Source organism: Mustelus asterias, chromosome 12 (assembly GCF_964213995.1).
Source record: "Mustelus asterias chromosome 12, sMusAst1.hap1.1, whole genome shotgun sequence".
Taxonomy (NCBI): domain Eukaryota; kingdom Metazoa; phylum Chordata; class Chondrichthyes; order Carcharhiniformes; family Triakidae; genus Mustelus; species Mustelus asterias.
In genome coordinates this window covers 48,000,083-48,022,163 of record NC_135812.1, presented here as the reverse complement: position 1 = coordinate 48,022,163, position 22,081 = coordinate 48,000,083, and the positions used below count along the sequence as shown (strand labels likewise).

At 48.8% G+C, this 22,081-nt stretch overlaps 1 protein-coding gene across 1 annotated transcript in view; it reads left to right on the top strand.

Annotated features, from left to right (window-relative positions):
* eif4h (eukaryotic translation initiation factor 4h) overlaps positions 1-17,255 on the top strand; it is a 55,723-nt gene extending 38,468 nt beyond the window's left edge. The window contains exons 5-6 of the mRNA XM_078226027.1: positions 10,296-10,460; positions 16,871-17,255. Coding sequence (XP_078082153.1) covers positions 10,296-10,460; positions 16,871-17,010 — 305 coding nt within the window. The 3' untranslated portion in view covers positions 17,011-17,255. The remainder of the gene's footprint in view (positions 1-10,295; positions 10,461-16,870) is intronic.
* The last annotated feature ends 4,826 nt before the right edge of the window (positions 17,256-22,081 follow it).

Here is a 22,081-nt window from a genome sequence, read left to right as displayed (position 1 = left end):
AATTAATGAAAAGAGAAAAGGAAATTGCATTTTTACAAAGTTGTGATGACTTCAACCAGGCTAATGAGGTTGGCTTGCTAGAGCATGAATTACCTGATGAGTCTTACGGGTATGAGGGCGATCTGGCTGCGACATCTGTCACCCCATTGATCGCTAGGGTTGATTCGGCTGATCTGGCTGGCTAGGCGGGTGTCCCCCTTCCCTCATAGCTCCATGTGCGTCCCTCTCGAAGCTCCGCGCCAGGTCGCAGAGGTGACCCCCTAGAAGAGGACCGCTCCGTCGGTCTAGGGTATATGATGTAGTTACACTCCGCTGCTAGGCTAAACCTCCAAGACCATTTGTAGGATGACGTAGGAACCTTAAAAGAGATACCTGATGAGTCTTAATTGATGGGTAAATCAGAGAGCCTCATGCTCCCTATTTAAAGCAGGTGTGTCAGACTCCCAGCCTGCATTCAGCAGGTCGCCCCTGTTCGAGCTGGCTGTGTTACAGATGTGTATGGTGTGAAGAAAGAAAGTGACTTGGTGACGGGACTTTCGCCTTCGTGGAGTGTTCAACCTGAAGGAGGAAGGAAGAGCCATTGCCCCAAAACCTCCAGCCACTGGCACGTGCTCTCTTCTTGGGAGAGGAGAGGGAGAGAAAGAGAGGCCCAAAAAGACCAGAGGCCTTGGGCCTGGATGCTCAGCGTCCAGCTTTCATCTACAGGAGGAAGGACAACACCCAAAGGAGAGGAAATTACATCAAAGGACTGAGTTGTGGGGCTGGTGTCCCCTTTCATCCAAGGTCTGTGCCTCAAAGGGAGGGGGGGGAAAGAATACAGGAACATCGTTTTACAGAGGTGAGGGGTGAAAATAACTTGGATTTTATTGCTGGCCCAATCAGGCTGAAGAGGAGAAGTCCCCCCACCCGCTGCTGCTGCCCCAACACCGGCAACCCCCCCTCCTTCCTCCTGACTGGGGCACCAGCCCTCCTCGGTGCCCTGTCCTTCGTCCTCCCACCTGCCCCTCCGTCCCCCTCTCTCTCCCTCTCTGATGCCTGAACCCTCACCCACCCCTCCCTCCCTCGTTCCCTCTCTGTCCCCCACTACCAGGTCAGAGACACCCCCCCCACACCCATACTCCCTTCCCTCTCTACCCCCCCTCTCTTTGCCTCACATAAAGGACAGGGAGGCCCCTCACCCAACCCTCACTGCACCCCCCACCCTACGGACATCTCTAGTCTCAATACGCCCTGCCGTACATCTGAGCAGTCTCGGGGTGGGCGTAGCACCAGTCATTAAATCATGGCGACCATGACACCGTCGCCGGTGGCAGGGCCCTCCAGGCCCACCTATGCAGGTGTGGCGGCGGCCAGAGCCCCCGCCGCTCCCAAGGCCCTGCCACCATTTCGACTAATTACAAAACAACTCGGGGTGAAGTGCTATGCCCACCCCGACATGACCATCGAGGCATGCGTTCGGGCAATGGCTGGGGTTGTCGGCCCCTCAGCCATTATCGCAGCCTCAAAGATGTACGGCAAGGCTGTATTCTTTCTGAAGGCCGAGCGGGCGGTCCACCTCGCCCTGGAAAAGGGGCTCACGGTGGGCGGGACGTTCTTGGCGGTGGACCCCCTGGAGGCCACCGCCCATTGGGTGGTCATCTCGAACGTCCCGCCCTTCATCCCCATGGAGCTCCTCCTCCCCCACCTCCATCCACTGGGGGAGGTCAGGTCCGAGGTGGCACCGGTCCCGCTCAGTCTTCGTGACCCAACCCTTAGGCACGTGTACTCCTTCCGGCGCCAGGTATATATCCGCCTGGCCCGGGAGGAGTGCCTGGAAGGGGGCTTTAACGTCCCCGTTGAAGGGACCACCTACCGGGTCTTCTGGTCCACGGACGGCATGTGGTGCCATGCCTGTAAGGAGGCGGGGCATATTAGAAAGAACTGCCCCGTCTCCAAGGCGGCCGCCGACCCACAATCTAAGGCGGCCGCAGCTGGCGCCGCAGCCCCCTCTCCCCCCAACCAAACACCACCTGGCCCCCCGCAAGGGGAGACCACGCCGGCAGCAGCCGCCACCTTGGCTGCCGGCGGCGGGGAGTGGAGCCTCCGCGAGGCCAGAAGACCCCGAGAAAAGGAAAGAAAAAGGGGGGGAATGCGACCCCGACCCCCTCCACCCCAGTCACACCGGCTGCCGGCTCAGGGAAAATACCCTCCTCCGGCCCCCCTCCCAAACCATCTCCCGGGCCCGTGGGCGCCTCAGCGTCCTGTGCTGGGCCCGGCGTCGCGGGTGCGCGCGCTCCCGGGTCCGGGCATGGGGGGGTACGCGACCCTGAGCTGGCGCAACTTACACCAACAGGGGACGTGACGGGGAGAAAAAAGGAGCGTGGCAAGGTTAAGAGGGGCGGGGTGCGGGCAGCGTCTCCCACCCATGGGCATGACAACAAAAAGAGGCACTGCCCCTCAGGAGCCGTGGGGTTCGAGGTTTGTGCCCCCCGTTCATGTCATCGCCTGCCACGCCCCCACCTGTCTTTACACCTTGTCCCCAAACCGGGGGCAAGAAGAAATTAAAAATAAAACACCTTGGCTGCCAGAGCCCCCGCCGCTTTCTCAAAGATGTACGGCAAGGCTGTATTCTTTCTGAAGGCCGAGCGGGCGGTCCACCTCGCCCTGGAAAAGGGGCTCACGGTGGGCGGGACGTTCTTGGCGGTGGACCCCCTGGAGGCCACCGCCCATCGGGTGGTCATCTCGAACGTCCCGCCCTTCATCCCCATGGAGCTCCTCCTCCCCCACCTCAGTCCCCCGGACGGGTCTCCCTGAGGCCGGGTGTGAGCGGGGCCCTCGCGGCTCCGTTTAGCCCGGTCGAATTTGACCCGGAGTTCTTTTATAGCTTGCTGGGGGACTGGAGCAGCACCCCAATCTTTGGGTCCGTGGGCGGCGTTGGCGAGGAATTTATCTCCTCCTCTCTGTCCCAATCTTTGATGCTGGGCACCCCCAAAGTGAATCCGGAGGGTTCTCCGGGCTTGGGGGGTGTCCAGGCGTACGGGGCAGGGAGGGGGACTGAGCCGCCGCCGCCCACGGACCCACAAACTCAGGGTCAAGAGCCCGGGATGAACCCCTCCTCCGCCGATCCTGGGGGTGGGACCAGGGGGGAGTCAGGACTAGTTGGCGGCTCCGTGCTGCCCGCCGCACGTTCTGCGGCGGGGGACTCGGAGTCGAAGGGCGATGGCCCCGAGGAGGTAAGCTCCTCGGTGGTGGGCACGGGGATCGTTTCAGGGTCCACCTGTAGCGAGAAGGGGGACTCCCTCGTGCCCCACACCGAGTTGCCCCTCATCCCCTTTGGGGAACTCAGGGCTTTCATCGAAGACCATTCTGGTCGCCCTGACAGCGTCCGACTAGCCCTCGACCGTTGGTCGGACCTGGCGCTGCTCGTCCGGTCCACGCGGGCCTGCTCCCAGGCCACGTCGGACCTGACTGAAAGAGAGCAGCGTCAGGTACGGGAGTTCCTCGACGGGCTCGAGGGGGAGCGGACTGGCGCGTCTTGCGCCAGCACCCCCCCACGCAGTTAGATAAGTGGTGACGGTGGCACAATGCTACTGACATGAAGGTGATTATAGCCAGCCTCAACGTCAGCGGCAGCAGCGAGCCACTCCGCAGGTTCCAGAACTTCTCAATCCTCCGCGACGGGAAGTATGCGGTGTGCTTCCTGCAGGAAACCCGTACCATTCCGGGAGATGAAGCCCGATGGCTCCTGGAGTGGCGAGGGGGGGTCTACATGAGCAACCTCACTCTCGCTTCTAGCGGGGTGGCTATCTTGTTGGCCCCGAATTTTCAACCGGAGATCTTGGGAGTCAAGGAGCCGGTGCCAGGCCGGTTGCTGCACTTGACGGTCCGTGTGGGGGGCGTGGTCATTCACTTGCTGAACGTCTACGCCCCGGGCGCCGGACCGCAGCAAATGACATTCTACGAGAAAGTGTCCGCTCACCTCGACACCATCGCTGGGGGCGAATGCACCATCCTCGGGGGGGATTTCAACTGCACCCTCAAGGCACGGGACCGCGCCGGCTTCTGGCAGCGCACTCCGGCGATGATGAAGTTGCGGGACCTGCTCGGGACCCATGACTTGGTGGACGCCTGGAGACATCTCCATCCTGGCTCCAGAGTTTTCAGTTTCGTGAAGCCTGGAGGCGGAGCGTCCAGAATCGACCGCCTTTACATTTCGAGGGCGCACGTGTCCGGCGTGCCGTCGGCCTCCATACGGCAGGTGCCGTGCACGGACCACCACCTGGTGTGGGCGGAGTTTGCTCCGTCTCGCGTCCGGGGTGGGTCCACGTACTGGCACTTCAACAACCCGCTGCTGGAGGACGAGCGCTTCCTGGACTCGTTCCGTCGATTCTGGGCTGGCTGGAGAAGGAAGCGGGGAGGCTTCCCCTCCTTGAGGCTATGGTGGGATGTGGGCAAGAGTCACGTCCGGACCTTCTGTCAGGAGTACGCGAGGGGGTCGACGAGGAGGCGGAAATCCAGGCTCGAGGAGTTGGAGAAGGAGCTTTTCGACCTGGAGGCACGTCTCAGTCAGCCCAACGTGGACCCAGCCCTGCGGCTAGAGTACAGGGAGAAGAAGGGCGCGCTGCGGGACCTGCAACTGGTCGGGTCCCGCAGCGCGTACGTGAGGTCACGGCTCCAGTTCCGGGTGGACCTGGACCGCGGCTCCCCCTTCTTCTACTCGCTGGAAAAAGGGCGGGCTAACCGTCAGCAGCTCCTTACGCTGCTGGCCAGCGACAGTTCCCCCGTCTCGGATCCGGAGGGCATCCGGGCCATCGCCCGGGATTATTACACCTCCCTCTTCTCTCCGGATCCGTCCAGCGAGGATGCCCGCAGACTTCTGTGGGAGGACCTTCCGCAAGTCAGCCCGGAGGGCGTCGGCAAGCTCGAGGCCCCCATCACCGTGGCCGAGCTGGCCGGCGCCCTCAATGGCCTCGGTCGGGGCAAGGCCCCGGGGCTGGACGGGCTGACGGTAGAGTTCTTCAGGGCGTTCTGGGACGTCCTGGGGGGCGACTACGCGGGGGTCCTGGAGGAGAGCAACGCCACCGGGGAGATGCCCCTTTCGTGGCGCAGGGCCGTCATTGCCCTGCTGCCAAAGAAGGGGGATCTCCGGTGCCTTAAAAATTGGCGCCCGGTCTCCCTCCTCAGCACGGATTATAAAATCTTTGCCAGGGCATTAGCTTCACGCCTTGGGTCTGTGCTGGACCACATGATCCACCCTGACCAGTCCTACATAGTCCCGGGCCGATCGATTCACGATAACCTCCATCTGGTCCGGGACCTGATCCACCATTCCCAGAGGGCTGGTCTGTCGAGCGCCTTCTTGTCCTTAGATCAGGAGAAGGCGTTCGACAGGGTGGAGCACGAGTATTTGCTCGGGACTCTGCAGGCATTCGGGTTCGGGACGCAGTTTGTCGCCCGGATCCGTTTACTCTACTCTGCCGCAGAGTGTCTGATTAAGGTTAACGGGTCCCTGACGGCGCCCCTTCGCTTTGGGAGAGGAGTACGGCAGGGCTGCCCCTTGTCCGGCCAACTTTATTCTATATGCGTGGAGCCATTCCTGCGCCTCTTGCAGAGGAGGTTGTCGGGTTTGACTCTGCGCGGCCCGGACGTAGGGGTGGTCCTGTCTGCTTACGCCGACGACGTGCTCCTCATGTTCACGGACCCGGCTGACCTGCGGAGGATGCGAGAATGCGAGGCGGTGTACTCCGCCGCGTCCTCCGCCAGGATCAACTGGGCCAAGTGCTCCGGACTCCTGGTCGGTCCGTGGGAGACGGACCCCCTTCCGGAGGAGCTCAGGCCTTTCACCTGGAGCAGGACCAACCTCCTCTACCTGGGGGTCCATCTCTGCCCAGCCGAGGAATCCTGGCCGGCGAACTGGCGGGAGTTGGAGGCCAAAGTCTCCGCCCACCTGGGTCGCTGGACAGGACTGCTCCGAGTGCTGTCCTACAGGGCGCGAGTTCTCGTCATAAACCAGCTGGTCGCCTCCATGCTGTGGTACCGGCTGGTCACTTTGACCCCTCCCCCTGGCTTTGTCACCGATATGCAGAAAGCCCTCGTGCGGTTTTTCTGGGACAACCGACTGCACTGGGTCGCTGCCGAGGTGCTGCATCTCCCGATTGAGGAGGGCGGACAAGGTCTGGTGTGCCTCCGCACGCAGCTAGCGACCTTCCGCCTCCAGACCCTGCAGCGATACCTTTACGTCGAGCCTCCTCCACGATGGCGTGCGATGGCGACGTATTTTTTCCGCCACTTGCACGGCCTCAATTACGACGTGCAGCTCCTGCACATCAACCTGGGGCGTATTCCCACCTTCCTGCGGGAGTTGCCCGTCTTTTACCAGGACCTGCTCACGGTCTGGAACACGGTCGCCTCGCGACGCAGCTCTCCCCCGTCAGGAGTAGCGGCTCTCGCGCGAGAGCCGCTGCTCAGGAATCCGCACCTCCAGCCTTACGACTTCAGGTGGCTGGCGGAGAGGAGGGCCGTGGACGCCGGGGTGACGAGGATCGGGGACGTGCTGGATGGCGGAGGAGCGGGCTGGATGAGCCCCGACGTGCTGGCTGAGCGCGCGGGGGTGACCGTCCGGCGCGCGGCCAAAGCCATCCAAGACCTTAGGACGGTCGTGCTCGGCCCCGAGTGCGCACGCGGTCTAGAGGCGGCGCAGGCGTGCGGTGGGATCCCGCCCGAGCGTTCCCCTGCTCGGACGGAATTTCACATTGGCCCGAAGCCTAGACTTCCCCCCCCGGGTCAGGTGCCCCACTGCGTGTGCCGCCTCGCGGAAATGCCCTCCGTGCCCTTTTCCACCGCGCGGAGGCGTTTCCTGTACGGGCTGCTGCTGCACACCTTTCACTACCGCGTCCTCGCCCGTCGCCCGGATACACCTTGGCGGGCCTTGTTGCCGCCGGGCGGCGGAGGTCCCCAGTGGAGGTCCCTCTACGGAGGGATCTCCCCCAATTATCTCGGGGACCTGGGGTGGAGGGTGCTGCACGCAGCAGTGCCGTGCAACCGTAGGTTTTTCCGGTACACGGGCTCCCGAGACTGCCCTTTCTGTGGCCTCGTGGAGTCCGTGGACCATGTCTACGTTCTGTGTTTTAGGCTGCACACCCTTTTTGGTTTCCTCAAACACCTTTTACTGATGTTTTGTTTGCACTTCAGTCCCACGCTCCTGATCTACGGGCACCTGGTGCGGAGAGGGGCGGGTCGGGATGCCGACCTCCTCGTGAACCTGCTCCTGGGCCTGGCGAGACGCGCCATCAATAGGTCCAGGCAGCGGGCGATCGACGGGGCCGTCCATCCCGACTGTCTGCCCCTCTACCGCGGCTACATTCGCGGCCAGGTGTCTCTGGAGAGGGAGCATGCGGTGTCCACGGGCGCGGTTGACGCCTTCCGCGACCGCTGGGCGCCGCAGGGGCTGGGGTGTATTATCGACCCCGATAATCACCTTTTGGTTTGACGTTTTAAGTTTCCTTTCGACTTTGATTTTGGTTCGGGCTGTTCCCCCCTTCCTTTTGGGGAGCCGCCCCTTTTACTTTGTCCCTAAGTTAATTTGAGTTCGTTTACTTGATTGGTGCCGAAAGAGCTACCTGATGAGTATTGATGGGTAAATCAGAGAGCCTCATGCTCCCTATTTAAAGCAGGTGTGTCAGACTCCCAGCCTGCATTCAGCAGGGAGCAACTGGAGAGTTGGCTGTGCACAGATTTATGATGCAAATAAAGTAACTTGGTGACGGGACTTTTGCCTCCGTGGAGTTATTACAAAAGTATACAGGACTCCTTTCTCACTCAGCACATAAAAAATACAACAAAAAAAAATTATAATGGATAATTAACTGGAACAGATAGGAGAAGTTAGACCACCAGAACATCTTCGTAGTAGTGATCGCAACCTAGTAAGATTCAAGATTAGATCTGAGTAGGACAAACACTAAAGTAATAGATTGGAAAAGTTCACATTTTGAGGGAATAATGATAAAATGGAAGAAGGTAAACTAGAAGATATTCTTTGAAAAAAAGAGGGTTTGGAGTTTGGGAGGTATGGGGGGGTGGGGGCAGTGGTGAAAACCTAGATAAATGAGAGTAATCGTGAAACTAACTCCACCCTGCAGACCTCTCAATTTAAACTGCCTGTGTAAAGCTGCTTGCGAGTCTAATCCCTTGGGAGAGGCAAGTTGCCTATTGAGATATGCTAAATTGCTCAATTAGACTGATAATTGAACTCATTTTGAAATTGAACAGTACTTCAATGAGATTCCCTGGATTCTTGAAACTCAGCATTGAAAGCAAATCAAGAACAATTGAGGCTGAATCAAAATCATGGAAATGCTGCAATAAATTCTCTTAAATTACAGCTGCTTTCTGATCTGCTAGTGGGAAAGGTTTTGTTCATAATACTTGTGTTGAGATGTTACGAAGTTTGAGAAGTTTTCTGAATCCCTTCAGGATGGGCGGCACTTTGTTGGACCTCAGATAAGGACCAATATGACCAGTATCTTTAGCTGCAGCCTGCTATTTAGAGATCTGTAGTGGGTCTGCAGGGAGGGGAACAGCAGAGCAACATGACAAGAGGCACAACTTGCAACATAAGGCACATGGGCAGAGGCTGAGTTTCCTTGAATAGCAATGTTTCAGGAAGCTCAGATTGTTATATTCGGTGGCTGCAGAATTTGCAGCCTTCTCGGAGAAGACCTGCTCCTGCTGGATTTGATGGTCCTCGTTATCAGTGGCTGTTGAAGTGACCCCATAGCTTTAACTTTTAAAGCCTCCAGATCATCCCAGGGCTCTGCTGGAAGATGTATCCAGGATCTCCCAGTCAGCAACTCACAAATGCATATGACAGATGACTGATGGATTGTTTGTCCAGGCCAGAGATTGTATAAGTCACAATTAGTGGTTGTTTGAATTTGTGTCTCTGGCCAGCTTCCTACAGCTGCAAAGATATCATCAACTGAAAACACATGGCAGTCCAGACACCCTCAGATCAACCAAAAATATTCTTCTATCACAAGGACTGCCACTCCATCAATGTGCAGCTGGTGTGGAACAAAGATATTTCTGAAGGTATCTGCAAGATTCGGGGAGGAGCTGTCTTTGTCCTGCAGCAGTCCAAACTCCAGAGGGCTGAATTTTCCTGTCCCGCCTGCCATGGGACATGGACCATGCAAAGGTCTGTTGACCTCGGGCAGGATCTTCCCACATGGGGGCGAGCGTGGCGAGAAAACCCCGTCCCATAATGTTTTTCATTCTGAAAGTGCACTTATGGGACATTTTTTTAATGAAACAAGGGACATATCCGGTGAACCTGTCAAAAACCCAACCAGTGAAGCCCAACAATGTTACAACGAATGTCATATAAAATATCAGATGTGTGATTTGAAGAAGTCATCAACAATCGATGTGTAGGCCACTATGGAAGTGTCCTTCAGTATGCACCCCTAGGGTGTTCAGAATGGTCGTGGTGTGCTGTGCTTTGTACACTTTACACAGCAGCAAAGTTTGGATTTGCAGCAGGAACAAGACATAAAACTCAGATCCTCTTTGGATGGTTACGAGCAGGAGGAAACTTGAACTAAACAACAGTAACTTCACAACATTACACTTTCCCATACACCCAAGTGCATACCCTAATCAGCCTCAAAGTTTTCCTTCCACTCCTGTGTGGTGAAAACCTCTGGTTAGAGCACAGGTAGAAGTGGGCTATTCAGATCTTTGCTCTCACTGCTGCCATTCGCTTGATTGACAGCCTTCGTGTTCTGGAGCCTGTTAAAGATTACTGTGCCTGCGTTAATAAAAAGTAAGAAATGTCCATCTGGAGGCACCATGAGGGGTACTAACTAATTGGTGAGAAATTAAGGCACTTTGATGTACCCCCCATTTCCCTGTCTTCTTTCATCATCATCTCTCTCAATGCCCAAGCTGCATATCACTGCTGGAGTGCACTTTGGTGCTGAACAATGCACCTTTGTAAGGCGAAAGCTATGGTACCTGTCATTCTTTTTAAGGTGACAGCATTCCACATGAACTGGAACTTTTGGAAAAATATCACAACAACAAATAAAGTGTAGTAATTGAGTTGAACTAATATGCTGAAACACTCATTACCAACAATGAAGCTACCTATATTCATTATTTCAGAGTCTCTTGCATTGAATGTTATTGTGCTGTAATGTCAATTCTCACCTCAGAACAAGTAACTCTGTTGTAGCATTGCTGTTCGAGCCTTGCCTGGTGAAAGCCCTTCTGATTTAGTGGTCTAATTCCTCCTTGGAATGCCCCTTTAACAGGTTTCAGAGATGAAGACTACAGTGACCGTTCTGTGGGTGGATTTGGAGGAAGTAGGGCCCGAGGTACTCGTCCTGGAGACAGACGAGGAGGAGGAGGAGGAGGAGGCCGCTTTAGAGATGGACTGCCTCGTGGATCTTCCATGGAGTTCAGAGAGGCAACAGAAGGTGCATATACATTATTTGTGTTAGATATATTTGATGCCATATTTTATATTTATGTTCAGTTTCCAATTCATTTAGCATTCTTTAGCATTGGGCAGGTATGATATTCAGACAGTTGCTTAAACTTTTATCTCCCAAATACAGTGACATGAATGTTCTTCCTTGATGTTCACATCCTGGCGTCATCAAGTTTTCATTCCCTCTGCCCCTGCCAGTTTGACTGTGCCCCTTCCCTGTACACTACACATAAATGCCACTAGGTGGTGGAAAGATATGAATGGTATGGCCTGTTGGGAGGAACAAGTTTGAGTCTATAAGTTACCTTATCAAAATCCCTCACAGTTCTAGACATCTACTTCTGACCTGCTTTGATCTTGCTGTCTCGTGAAAATAAGCCATATTTCTTTTGGAAAAATATATACATTCTATGAATCTATGTAAGGATGCTAATTGATCTGTTGAGTGTTTCCCACCTCACCTGTTTTAATTTCAGATTTTCAGCATCATAGAGTACCCTACTTCAGAGAGAATGTCAAAACTCTGGAAAATCATATAAACAATACCTTATTGAGAGGTTTTATTTGAAAAGAGATAGCCTGTGCTATCATTCAAGCCCTAAGCTCTAAAATTTCCTCTGTACACTGTTTACCTGTCCTAATATCTTTCTTGGCTCAGTGTTGATTTTGTCTGATTAATCTGGAATTAAAAACTAGTATCAGTAATAGTGACCATGAAACCATCACGTATTGTCGTAAAAACCCATCTGGTTCACTAATGCCCTTTAGAGAAAGAAGTCTGCCATCCTTACCTGGTCTTGATTATATGTAACTCCAGATCCACAGCGATGACTTTGACTCTTAACTGTCCCCTGAAGTGGCCTAGCAAGCCACTCAGTTCAAGGGCAACTAGAGATGGGCAACTTGCTAGTGATGCCCACATCCCATTGGAGCAGGCTCAAAGAGCTGAATTTGCCTACTTCTGCTCCTAAATCCTGTGTTCCTATGAAAGAATTTTTAAAAAGATGCAAGTTTGTTATTATAAAATGCTCAACTGGGGAAAAGGGGATTCTGCTTTATGGAAACACATCCATCAGGAGCACACATTGCAAATTAACAAATCTACAGTATGCAATTTCAGTATATTTAAAATTATAATGATGTTATGTTCAGTGAAGGCATGCCCTATTCATAATTTCAGACATGGACTGTGTCCCTGTGAAAACTTCTGAAAGAACTGTCTTTTATATTTTAAAATGGACACTCACAAACTATTTAAGATGGCTGCTAAAAGTCAGGTGACTTTTGCAACTTGATAGACTATCTCAAGCATCCAGAAAGTTCTAATTGAATCGCCTAGGTGGGGAACTCCGCTTGGAATAAATATCTGTGGATTTACATCAGCGATTGTCTGTAATTTACCTAAAACTTAAAGTTAATAGACCTCTAGACTTCTCATCCAAGATCAATTCATCTTAAAACAGAGCTGAAGAGATTACTTAGCTACAAAATATATGTGAAAAACCACTATGTATCTCCTATTCTTTAATTATGAACTTTTAACTTTAAGCCATTCTGGGTGGACATTGACTGTTGACCATGTGACTGAAACTGGCCTTTGATACTGAAATCCTTTGTTATCCCTGTTATGGAGCATTGATGCTGTGGGGTGTGATAACAAGTAACATAGAGGTGCCACGCGAGGGTTGGAACAGAATACAGCAAACAGGTTTATTGCTGAAATGTTCATTGTTCAGGGTTAAGATCTAGACTGCCCGCAGCCTCTGGTAGGCTCGATGATGTCATGGGGTGACCACACGATTGTTCCCTTAAAGGAACCATGCCACAACACTGTAACTACCCCAAATATATAACATTCCCCACCTTTACTTCATGGCCACATTGACAAATTACTAAAGTGTTTATATATACCTGATGAAGAGCAGCGCTCCGAAAGCTCATGATTCCAACTGAACCTGTTGAACTTTAACCTGGTGTTGTGAGACTTATCCTGTTCCATGACAGGCACTAGAGGTGTGGCCCAGTCAATTGTAGTAATAGGTTCTAACACACCAGTGTCGACAAGTCACATTAACTCTGTTTCAACCTTTGGACAAATTGCATACAGTACCTCTCACCTTGAGATTTTTAGGCTGGCTGTTTAGCTTAATTTTGAATTTCACTTGTTATGGAGCACTGATGCGATAACAAGTAACATTGAGGTACAGACGAAGGCTGAAACAGAATACAGCAAACAGGTTTATTGCAGAAATGTTGACTGTACAGGGTTAAGATCCCTTGCCCGCAAGCCTCCAGAAGGCCCGATGGCATCATGGGGTGACCACATGATTGTCCTCTTAAAGGGGCCACAATACTATAACTACCCCAAATATTTAACAATTCCTAGACCCAGGAAATGGCCTGGGGTGTCTGCAGAGAACATTGAAAGAGACAACAACTGCAGAAATGTTCTTTACTCTTACTCTTTAAGAACCAGGAGATTGTAAAGTCTTTAAAAACCTACTAGCCTGATCTGTAAAGAAATTTGACCTGCTGATATGAAAACCACAAGTGCCAAGTTTCGTGATTTCCTGAAGATTCACCTCTTCAAGGGAATCCTGTGAGAATCCAAATATCTTCAGCTATTTGAACTACAATCCAAGAGTGCAAATGGACTCCTTTCTCTGCCAGGCCCACAATGACTGACCACCTACAAGCCAAACACATGTGCCAGAATTGTACCGGTCTGCCCGCCATTGAATCGGAGCTGGCAAGGGATGGATAATGGAAACGTCCATTGATCTCGGGCAGGATTTTCTGGTTTTGGGTTGAACGAGGCTGTAAAATCCCGCCCATGATCTGTTATCTCTTCTTTTGGCTTAACACTTGTAGAAATGCACTATCTTCTTTAATTGTCTCTTCCTTGAGGCTGACATAGCATTTAGATTTTCGGGGTGAATCTGTAAATAAGTAATCTCCTTTATTTAAACCCATGGAAATCTGCCATTGGTTCTTTAAATTGATCACATACTAAAGTGGATTGAGAAACTCACACATCTATCTTTCCAAGAAAACCAGACTGATTACCAACCAATTGGGAATGGAATTGGGAGTTTCAGCTTGTCTCTCCACCTCTGTCCATAACAGAATTGGGTGCTGTTTTAGGGATTTGAAACACTTGAACTAAAATGAGCCTAACCTGACATTAAAAGAAAACATTGGAAGCAAGAAGAGGAAAGTTCAATAGCTGAAATTGTGTCTTCAAAGCAAAAGACGACAGCAGCAGGTTTCCTATATTAACAATAGAAAGCAGAATGACTAGCTCTTTGATGTGAAATTGTTCATTGAACAGGAGGATTTAACTTGGCATAAATTAGCAGCCCTAACCATAGAACAGCATAAAGCAATAGCTGATCAGGTGGTACTTCCTGTTAGAAAACAGGCACAACACCCCAAGGTGCTAAACATGCTGGCCTCACCTGAGAATTGGAAGAGGCAGAAGATGTAGAACCAGAAACTGAATAGGTTAAAATTTGCCTCAAAGAGCAGAGTAGACTTCAGGTTTCAGGCAAGAAAGGAGGACCAGAACAGGCAAGAGAAAGAGAGGAGAGAAAAGAATGGAAGATCCTATTTCCCTTGCTTTATCAGGAAAGCAAAAAAAAAAATCATGGGCGGCACGGTAGCACAGTGGTTAGCACTGCTGCTTCACAGCTCCAGGGACCTGGGTTCGATTCCCGGCTTGGGTCACTGTCTGTGTGGAGTTTGCACATTCTCCTCGTGTCTGCGTGGGTTTCCTCCGGGTGCTCCGGTTTCCTCCCACAGTCCAAAGATGTGCGGGTTAGGTTGATTGGCCATGCTAAACATTGCCCTTAGTGTCCTGAGATGCGTAGGTTAGAGGGATTAGTGGATAAATATGTAGGGATATGAGGGTAGGGCCTGGGTGGGATTGTGGTCGGTGCAGACTCGATGGGCCGAATGGCCTCTTTCTGTACTGTAGGGTTTCTATGATTTCTATGAAAAATTTGTTTTTATTCTCAAGCAGCAGGGGCATGTCATGCCCAGTGAAGGCATGGCCTATTCATAATTTCAAACATAGACCGTGTTCCTTTGGAAGCTTCTGGAAGAGTCAGGTGACCTTTGCAACTTCAACACAGACTGTCTCATGCCTTTGGAAAGTTCTAATTGATTCACCCTGAATGGGAGTCCTTCTCTGGAAACGACATACCAAGATAATGTTATCTGTGGCATTTACATATACTGTTGCCCAAAACTTAAATTCAGTAGCTCTCTAGACTTCTGGTCTCCAAGATCAATACCTCACAAAGGAGAGCTGAAGACACCAGTTAAGCACAAACTAAGTTTGAAAGACTACCATCTATCTCCTGTTGAATATAAATGGCCTTTCAGTTTTTAGCCATTATGGATGTACAATGGCCATTGACTGAAACAGCCCTCTGAGACTTTATTATTCCAATGCTAAGAAAAAGTCCTGTGCAGTGTGGAGAAGACACTGAAAGAGACAGCAGTTGCAGAAAAGGCAGTGCCATCTTTGCCTTTTAAGAACCATCAATGGCTGTTTCTACAACCCATGGGTTAGATATTTCTGTTTCTGGGACCTTGATAAATCTTATTTCTAGATTTATGAATTGTTTTTTTAAGTCCTTGCAAGCTGTTTGTGTTCACCTCCTGCACTTTGAGTTTATTTATTTTATTATTTATTAATCACAAGTAGGTTTACATTAACACTGCAATGAAGTTACTTTGAAAATCCCCGAGTCGCCACACTCGGGTGCTGGTTCGGGTACACTAAGGAAGAATTTAGCATGGCCAATTCACCTAACCTGCACATCTTTGGACAATGGGAAAAAACTGGAGCACCCGGAGGAAACCCACGCAGACACAGGGAGAATGTGCAAACTCCACACAGACAGTGACCCAATCTGGGACTCGAACCTGGGTCCCTGGCGCTGTGAGGCAGCAATGCTAACCACTGTGTCACCGTACACAGTGGGTTCTAAAGCTGAATCGTTAGGTCTGGTGAGATTTGAAATTTGAACTTGGCCCTGGGAGGCTATGAAAGCCTCCCATCCTGATTCCAAACCTCCAAGTCCATCTTTAAAAAAATGTAACCTCCTGATATGAAAACCACAGGTGCCTCGATCCATGCCCAGCTGAACATTCATCTTTTCAAGAAAATCCTTTAAATTGACCACATGCTAAAGAGGGCTTAGAAACACACAAATCTACCGTTATAAGAAAACCACACTGATTATGGGCAGTAATGATAGGGGTTTAGGGGTTTCAGTTATCTCTCCTCCCTGTCCGTAACAGTAGACAATCATGGTCTTTGGCTGCGCAGTTTACTGATATGTGCTCACGCAATCACAGCTCCATGCCAAAAAACACCAGTTAGTAATTCATCTTAATATTCCAACTGTGGCTAACCATGACTTTCCTCTGTCTTTTCCTCCACAGCCTAATTCATAAAACCAAGAATTTCCATACATCTTTTTTTTGAAAACCAGCGTTTATCAATTTCTGATCCCACTGCTAAAGGCTTGTGTATATCAACCTCATGTCTTTCTGCTCTTCACTCCATTTTAAAGTTTTACATTCTGTCTGTAGCTCCACTCCTTGTTCTTTCAGCCAAACTTTATCGCCTCACGTGTCTCTATGTTAAATTCCACCTAACATCTGACCCATGAACATACTAATCTGGTAACTATGTCTGAGCTCACTTACAATTCTCTTCACTCTGAATATTTAAATTTTCAGGCAGGAGAAATTATTCAAAGTTCAGACTAGACCAAAGAAAATTACAGCACAGGAACAGGCCCTTTGGCCCTCCAAGCCTGAACTGACCATGCTGCCCTTCCAGGGACCATATCCCGCTATTCCCATCCTATTCATATATTTGTCAAGACACCCCTTAAAAGTCACTATTGTATTTGCTTCCACTACCTACCCCGGCAGTGAGTTCCCAGGCTCTGTGTAAAAAAAATTTGCCTCGTACATCTCCTTTAAACCTTGCCCCTTGCACTTTAAACCTATGTCCCCTAATAATTGACTCTCCCACCCTGGGAAAAAGTTTCTGACTAGAATACAAGATTTTAAAGAAAGCGTCATCGTTCTTAAACCAAGTGGACAACCTAATCCATTCCCTATTGCTATTTTGTTTCCTGCTATCTGCTTGAAAAGAAAAGTATAGTGTGCAGGCTTCAGTCACAGCAGATAGTTGCGACCATTTTTTCTCTGCTGGTGTATCTCCCAACTGACAAAAGTGGGTAAACCAATGACCTTTATTTCACAAATGTCACAGAAGAATTTCCTCCTTCCAATTTTTGAGACAATTTCATCACTTTCCAATTCACATTTTGTATTCTGTATTGACAAAGGTTTTATCTTTGTGTCTTTCAGAGGAGCGTGCACAGAGACCCAGACTGCAACTTAAACCTCGCACAGTCGCTGCTCCACTTAACCAAGTAGCTAATCCAAACTCAGCCATATTCGGTGGAGCCAAGCCTCGGGTGGAAAAATCTGGACATGAGGACCCTTAGCCTGGCTGGACTCATGGAAAGTAGGCACGGCACTTTCCATTTCTACTAAACAGCTTTCCTTTTGTCTTCTCTTCCAATTCTCCACATTGCTCTGAATGCATATTGGCTGTTTACAATGGTTTTTCTCTAAGAACGCTCCAGCTTATTTGTATTTTAAAGTCTGCCTGATACCATCTTTTTGCTTTGAACTGTTTGATTTCTGCCAATGGTAGCTGCTCCACATTACTAAAAAGAAGTCTTAAATGGATTTTAAATGGTACTTGTGAATATTGCAGTATTGAGTTTCTCAGAAACACATTAGGACTTGATTTCATCATCCTTCTCACCAAACACAGTTGTCCAACCAGCATGTAATATTCTCTGATCTATACATACATGTGTATATATTGTATGCATATATACTAGTTACACACCAAGGCAAACAAATATTCACACACACACTCAGACATTTTGTAGATCTGAGAATATGGCACGCCTTGAATATGGAGAGATACCATTTGAACTACACTGAAAACTCTATAGCTACAGATCAAGCAGTTAAGCATTCAGGAAGATATGGGCGCATCTTGTACATTCAGACAACGAGTGGCACACTCAGCTTCTCTCTTTCGTTGCCAATGAAGGCACCCACCAATTTTTCAACATCTTATGCTGTGGTTCTTTTCTGTAGGAGTTCCAAACAATTGACAAACAAAAACAAAAGAGTCCTTTTTACCAGACTGTGATCTACTGTTGTCCTGGAAGTAAACCCCCTTTATCTATTAGTTCAGAAAGATACGGATCCAGCAAATCTCATTTTGACTCCGATCTTCGGAATGTTGGAGTTTTTAAGTCTTATTGAATGTGGAAAACTTTTTTTTAGACCATCCTAGATAATTAATGTCCCACACTAGCTTCACTTTAAGAATTCCTAACATTTTACAAATTCTATTTCATAATATATAAAATAAATTTGATATTTTGTGAATTATCTTTTAAATAAAAGAAAAATATTCAATAACCCTGTCTCCTTATGGGTTCCATATTTGCCATTAAATGAAATTATGGTTTTTGAGTGAGAAATTGTATAATTTTCCCACAAGAGAGATTTCCCACTTACTTCTTCTATCAATGTATGGGAGAGAAAGAGGCACAAGACCGGCCCATATATCCGTTGTCAAGCTAACTTCGGCCATGCTCTCACACCCCTAACTTGCATAGTAGCAACATTCAGAAAAGGTCACCCCTGTCAACCTGACCATAGGAGAAGGGATTCTGAAACAGGATGAACCAAATGAAAGGGAAAGCAGGAATAGTAAATATATTTGAAACTGAGGAATAAAAAAATAATTATCCTGAACTATTTCATATCATATACACTAAGTATTAAATGGAGCAATTACCAATACTGCATAAACTCAAAAGCAAAATACTACAAAATATTTGAAATCTGAAACAAAATGCAAGAAATACTCAACAAGTCAGGTAAAAAGACACAGGCAACATTTCAGGTTGGTGACTTTTCATCAGAACTGGGAAATGTTCCAGGCATATAAGTGTTTAACAAATACAGAGGCAGGGAAAGTGGGGAGGGGAGGAAAGAATAATAGAACAGACCTGTGATAGGTTGGAAGACAGGAGTAATTAAATGTAAATGAAATGAAAGAATGTGGTCAGAGACTGGGAATTCTGCATTGAGTAACTCAGTGCCTGATTCCCCAAAGCCTGTCCACAAGCTACAAGGCGCAAATCAGGAGTGTGATAGAATACTCCTGGTTTGTCTGGATGAATGCAGACAACATTCAAGAAGCTTGACACCATCTAGGACAAAACAGCCTGGTTGGCACCCCATCCACCACCTTAAATTTCACTCCCTCTGCTACAGGTGCACAGTGGCAGCAGTGTGCACATAGATATCTACAAGATGCACTGCAGCAACTCACCAAGGCTCCTTCGGCAGCAACCCACTGACAGAATGGAAGGTAAGGACAAGGGACCCATGTCATGGTTCAGAGAGGAAGGGAAAAAACTAATCTCAGGAATGTGGGAAATGGGGTGGGCACACTGAGGGCCCTATCAAGCAGAGTGAAGGGGAACCCTCGCTTGTGAGAAAAGGTGGACATTGGAAGCTGTAGTATGGAATGTGGCATCTTGCACACTACAAGAATGAAGAGTCCTTAAGGAAGCGGGCTGGGAGGAAACATAATCAAGGTATCTGTGAGAGTTAGTGGGCTTATAATAGATATTGCTTGACAGCTAATGCCCACAAATGTGCAGAGAGCAGTTGAAGGGCAAAGAAGAGCTGAAGATAGAAACATAGAAAGAAACATAGAAAAACTACAGCACAAAACAGGCCCTTCGGCCCCACAAGTTGTGCTGAACATATCCCTACCTTTTAGGCCTACCTATAACCCTCCATCCTATTAAGTCCCATGTACTCATCCAGGAGTCTCTTAAAAGACCCTATTGAGTTTGCCTCCACCACCACTGATGGCAGCCGATTCCACTCGCCCACCATCCTCTGTGTGAAAAACTTCCCCCTAACGTCTTCCCTGTACCTACCCCCCAGCACCTTAAACCTGTGTCCTCTCGTAGCAGCCATTTCCACCCTGGGAAAAAGCCTCTGAGAGTCCACCCGATCTATGCCTCTCAACATCTTATATACCTCTATTAGGTCTCCTCTCATCCTACGTCTCTCCAAGGAGAAAAGACCGAGCTCCCTCAGCCTATCCTCATAACGCATGCCACTCAATCCAGGCAACATTCTTGTAAATCTCCTCTGCACCCTTTCAATCATTTCCACATCCTTCCTGTAATGAGGCGACCAGAACTGAGCACAGTACTCCAAGTGGGGTCTGACGAGGGTCTTATATAGCTTCATCATTATCCCCGGACTCCTAAACTCAATCCCTCAATTGATAAAGGCCAGCACACCATACGCCGCCTTAACCACCTCCTCCACCTGCGGGGCCAATTTTAGAGTCCTATGGACCCGGACCCCAAGGTCATTCTGATCCTCTACAGTACTAAGAGTCTTTCCCTTTATATTGTACTCCTTCATCCCATTTGACGTGAAGATGAGGGCTATAAATTTGAAGCACAGTTGTTAAGCATTTTCCAGTTTGGAGTGACCTTTTGTCGATAATTAGGTGGCTTTATTCTTTTAATTAATACATTTCTCATAGAATTTCTTCAGCATTTGAAGAGACGGTAAAATGTACCAGCAGAATTAGCAAGTGAAGTAGAGACCATGTCAGAATTTAAGAAGTGTTAGATAAATGTTTGAAGCAAAGGGGAACAAAGAACTGAAAGAACAGTGTAGGTACGTGTGTGTGTGTGTGTGAGCCAGTTGATTCTCATAGTTGTTATTACTACAACCCATTGAAAACAGATGAACGGTTCAGTAAAAGTTCCTCCCATGTTTTGTATGCAGACCTTTATTTATTGTACTACATTACAAGAATACTTTTATTTAATCAATCAAAACTTAACTATCTTTGAGGCGATTACATATACATTTGCAACCCTAACCCATCATTCAGTGCTTTTCTTTTCAATGCCCGTTCACTGACCTCCACCAATGCTATTTACACCAAAAATGCGAGGAGGAACAAAATATAATCCTGGGAATGAGGCACTTTATTTTCTCTCTGGGAGGCCCACTTTAACTTCTTACTCTCAACTGCTTAATTTTCAGCATGTTTGCTGGCACTTGCACCCATTACAAGCATTGCTAATAATCTAAGTTTGATCCCAGTCTAGTTTTCAGTTGATAATTCTGAGTGTTGACAATTATAAACTAGAGGCCAAAACTCGATAGGCCCGAAATTCTGATTTTTTTTATTGCTGTAAAATTAGGGTAGTGATCCAAAAAGTCGGACCTGAATCATTTACTCAGGAATTGGTCCATTTTAAAATAAATGCCAAGTTCCAATGGAATCAGCTGCCAGCGGAAGATATGCCTAAGTGATAGGATAACAAGGGCCAAAGCTGCTGGTCTGGAAATTCCAACATTTAAGCCAGAACTGCTCCTTTCTTAAGTTTAAGTGTGTAGAAAAGAGGAATGAGTGGGGTTATCTGTATGGTTTGTCAAGCCAAGAAGTGGTTCAGTTCACAGGCTTCGAATCTCCAGAGACTTGGGATGGAATTTTACCGTCCTGCCCGGCATGGGAATCAGAGTGGGCGAGAGGCGGACCATAGAAAGGTCTGTTGACGTCAGTTGGAATTTTACGGTTCCGGGACGAGCGAGGCCATAAAATCCCACCCTTGATCTGAAGCATCAGGTTTGAGTAAAGCGATTCGAAACATCTTTCCTCAGTTCTATTACTAAGAAAGGATTCTGCAGGCTGCCTTTCAGCAGTTTCAGGCAGGAAAACCTTTTGCAGTGCACCCTTCTGTATTGGAGCTTCGACTGTGGGGTCAGTATGGCCTATATATATCCTAATAATAGAGGCAGAAACAAGGAGAAGGAGAAAAAGGAAATGACGAAGCATGGAGGATAAGGCTTCACCAGAGGAGAAAAACCATCAGGGAGGTAAGGACCATTCCAAAATTCCCCCTGTCTTAGATGAAGATTTTATGTTTGAACTTACCAGGTAGATTTGTTTGACAGTGATTTTCCCTTGCTGAAATTGTTGTGATCCACAGATGCTAGATCCTCCAGTTTCTCACTCAAGTTCCATTATTTATGTATGTGCTGAGACAGTGGGGAGTATATTCCCATATTTCTGCAGAGTGGTGCAGTGGACGGGATCAATGGGGTGGAAGGTACTGGCCCCAAGGAACAATCCCTCTGTCGTATTTTTAGCCACTTAGTCCAAAAAAAAAGTTAAGGGGCAGTTCCCACATGGTTACGCCAGCGGAACAGACTGTGATTGATCCTGACCTGCCAGCAATTTAGGTTTTCCATTTTAAAAATATATAAATAGAACCCCCTGCCATGCAACCACCCCACAACCCCTAGTGGTGACCCCACATAATTCCCCCACCACCATGCAACTATCACCCCCCAGGTATACAGAACTACCTCCTCCCCAACCAGGACTCTCCCACTCCTCTTTCATTTTTAAAATTTTATTTATTAGTGTCACTA